This window comes from Rhagoletis zephyria, unplaced genomic scaffold, assembly GCF_001687245.7.
Source record: "Rhagoletis zephyria isolate East Lansing unplaced genomic scaffold, Rhagoletis_zephyria_1.1 Rzeph_scaffold_07418, whole genome shotgun sequence".
Classification (NCBI taxonomy): Eukaryota; Metazoa; Arthropoda; class Insecta; order Diptera; family Tephritidae; genus Rhagoletis; species Rhagoletis zephyria.
This window is the reverse complement of record NW_016164501.1, coordinates 26,549-29,133: the sequence shown is the minus strand read 5'-3', so window position 1 is coordinate 29,133 and position 2,585 is coordinate 26,549. Positions and strand designations below refer to the sequence as shown.

The 2,585-nt window shown below is 45.1% G+C and overlaps 1 protein-coding gene across 1 annotated transcript; it reads right to left on the bottom strand.

The window, feature by feature from the left end:
• Positions 1-1,475: 1,475 nt before the first annotated feature.
• Positions 1,476-2,544, bottom strand: LOC108374161 (NADH dehydrogenase [ubiquinone] iron-sulfur protein 2, mitochondrial-like; the record flags this gene model as incomplete). Its single annotated transcript, XM_017630130.1, has 2 exons — positions 1,476-2,282; positions 2,350-2,544. Coding segments are annotated over 2 exons (885 nt in total), but the record flags the coding sequence as incomplete, so codon positions are not given.
• Between the last annotated feature and the right edge of the window lie 41 nt (positions 2,545-2,585).

Here is a 2,585-nt window from a genome sequence, read left to right as displayed (position 1 = left end):
AAATGCTTTGTAAGCAATTTCTGGTGGGGCAGGCACGTCAGGGAGCACCTATTCGTATACAAGGACGCAGTCCAAAAATACGTAGACCAACCACTGGACCCGACGACATACAGACGAGCCATCAACGACATTCATAGAGAGTCAGTTACCACCAACCTCGACTCTCGACCTGTGAATGCCGTAATAGGAGCCCAATCACCACCTGTAGAAGAGACGGAGCTTCAACTGCCAAGAGAGACACGTGTTACCCTGGCTGAATTACGGTCTGGATACTGTAGCCGCCTCAACAGCTACCTGTCCAGACTCGACCCCAATATCCCCAATGAGTGCCTGGCATGTGGAGAATCCCCCCACGAAACCAACCACCTCTTTACATGCCAGCTCAATCCGACTCAGCTAACACCCCTCTCCCTCTGGTCCGAACCCATTGAAACAGCTCGTTTCCTGGGCCTCCCGTTAGTTGAGCTTGACGAAAATGATTGAACGGATTGATTCGGTTGTACTGCTTTACCAGTTGCCGAATCACCAGGCGTTTTCGTGATCGGCCTGGCGAAGGTGATCACGCTCATTCGCTAGAACAGCCTGTCCTCCAGTAGGAACGAAGAGAGCTACATCTACAGTTCGCCAGCGTGAACGTCTGTTGCCATGCCAAGGGCGGCGAATATGACCCCGGTAGCTTCCACGAAGCCGTCACAGTCAGCTTTGTAAAAGTTGATATATCAAATATATATATGAAAGTTTGACGATCTGTCACTTATCACTAGTGAATCAAATGCAATATAAAAAAATTATGACCGATTTCTGCAACATTTCTGTAGATTTCCAGTTGAGCATCAGCACTAGAGCATCAAGAAAGCAACAAGTCTGCAATATTGCGGTATTTAGAGCATAGCTGGAAAACACCTTGTATCAGGGCAGCCGGTGACAATTCCTATGTAAACGTTAAATATTTCAAACTCAATATCGCCTTTCTGGATAGGAATACCCTGACATCATAGCATGGCATCCCTGTGGTCGATACCGGCTTGCACGAGACGATGTTGCACAGTATGATCGGTGGGCGAGTCGGAGTAGAAGGATGCAGAGCAACCCTGCTGTAAGGGGTTGCCCCAGGAACGAACAACGATTAAAAGATTGCACCGATCCAAATGCGATTAGATCGCCAACAAACATCCCTTAGCTGGGTAAAACTCCGGAGTCATTCCGATGCATAGAACCCGCTGCGTGGGAATGGTTTAAGTGCACCTTTCGCTGCAGTTTAATGAAGATGCAGGTTGAGATAGGGCACAATTTTGATCACATTTAAAATCTCTAAAAGGATTCAGACTTACGCTTATCCCCACATTCGTTAGCTAAGCCAGCTGCTTTAGCCGATAAGTTGGGCGGATTTTCGCTATTCGTTGAGCGGGGAACAAACAAGCTATAACTGTATTGGTCACATTATGGAGTTTTCGTTATCCCAAACAACGTTTAAATAGGAGATGAATTGATAGCTTTAATAAACCCTATTTATTCCACTTTCGCTTGTTCAACATCTCGTGCAAAACAAAAATTATTTTTACACTTTATATTTACTATGCCTCTTTTTGCATTTATCGATCGATTTCGCCAAATACAACATCCAGTGTACCAATGATCGCCACAATATCAGCTAACATATGTTGCTTGCCAATTTTATCTAGCGCCGCCAAATGTGCAAAACCGGGGGCCTTAATCTTGCAACGATATGGGCGGCTTGAGCCATCAGACACCAAGTAAACACCGAATTCACCCTTTGGTGCTTCAATAGCCGTGTACGTGGCACCAGGCGGTACTTGAAAACCCTGGGTAAACAGCTTAAAGTGATGAATGAGCGCCTCCATGGAGCTTTTCATTTCTGCACGTGAGGGTGGTGTTATCTTAGCATCATCGGTTTTTATTTCGCCAGCTGGCATTTGATTCAAACATTGATCGATGATACGCAACGATTGGCGCATTTCTTCTACACGACACAAATACCGATCATAGCAATCACCCTTGGTGCCAATAGGTACGTCGAAATCAACCAAATGGTAGGCGTCATATGGTTGCTGCTTACGCAAATCCCATTTGATGCCCGAACCGCGCAACATAACGCCGCTAAAGCCATAATTTAGCGCATCTTCGGCAGATACGATGCCAATATCGGCAGTACGTTGTACCCAAATACGGTTTGTGGTGAGTACATCTTCAACCTCGTCCAAACGTTCGGCAAACTTAGAAGCAAATTCATAGATGTCATCCATTAGACCAAGTGGCATATCCTAGAGCAAGAAATTTAAAAATTTAAAATAATTTTTGTTATAGTTAGTTGCTCAACCAGAAATATACCAAAGAAACGCCACCGGGGCGTATATAGGCTGCGTGCATGCGTGCACCGGAAACACGTTCATAGAATTCCATCATCTTTTCACGTTCCTCGAACAGCCAGAAAAACGGTGTAAGCGCACCCACATCCAAAGCATGTGTGCCAACGGCCATAATGTGATTTAGGATACGTGTGATTTCGGCGAAAAGTGCTGGAATTAAACCAAAATATTGTTTTTAAATAAATTCGACAAAACGTC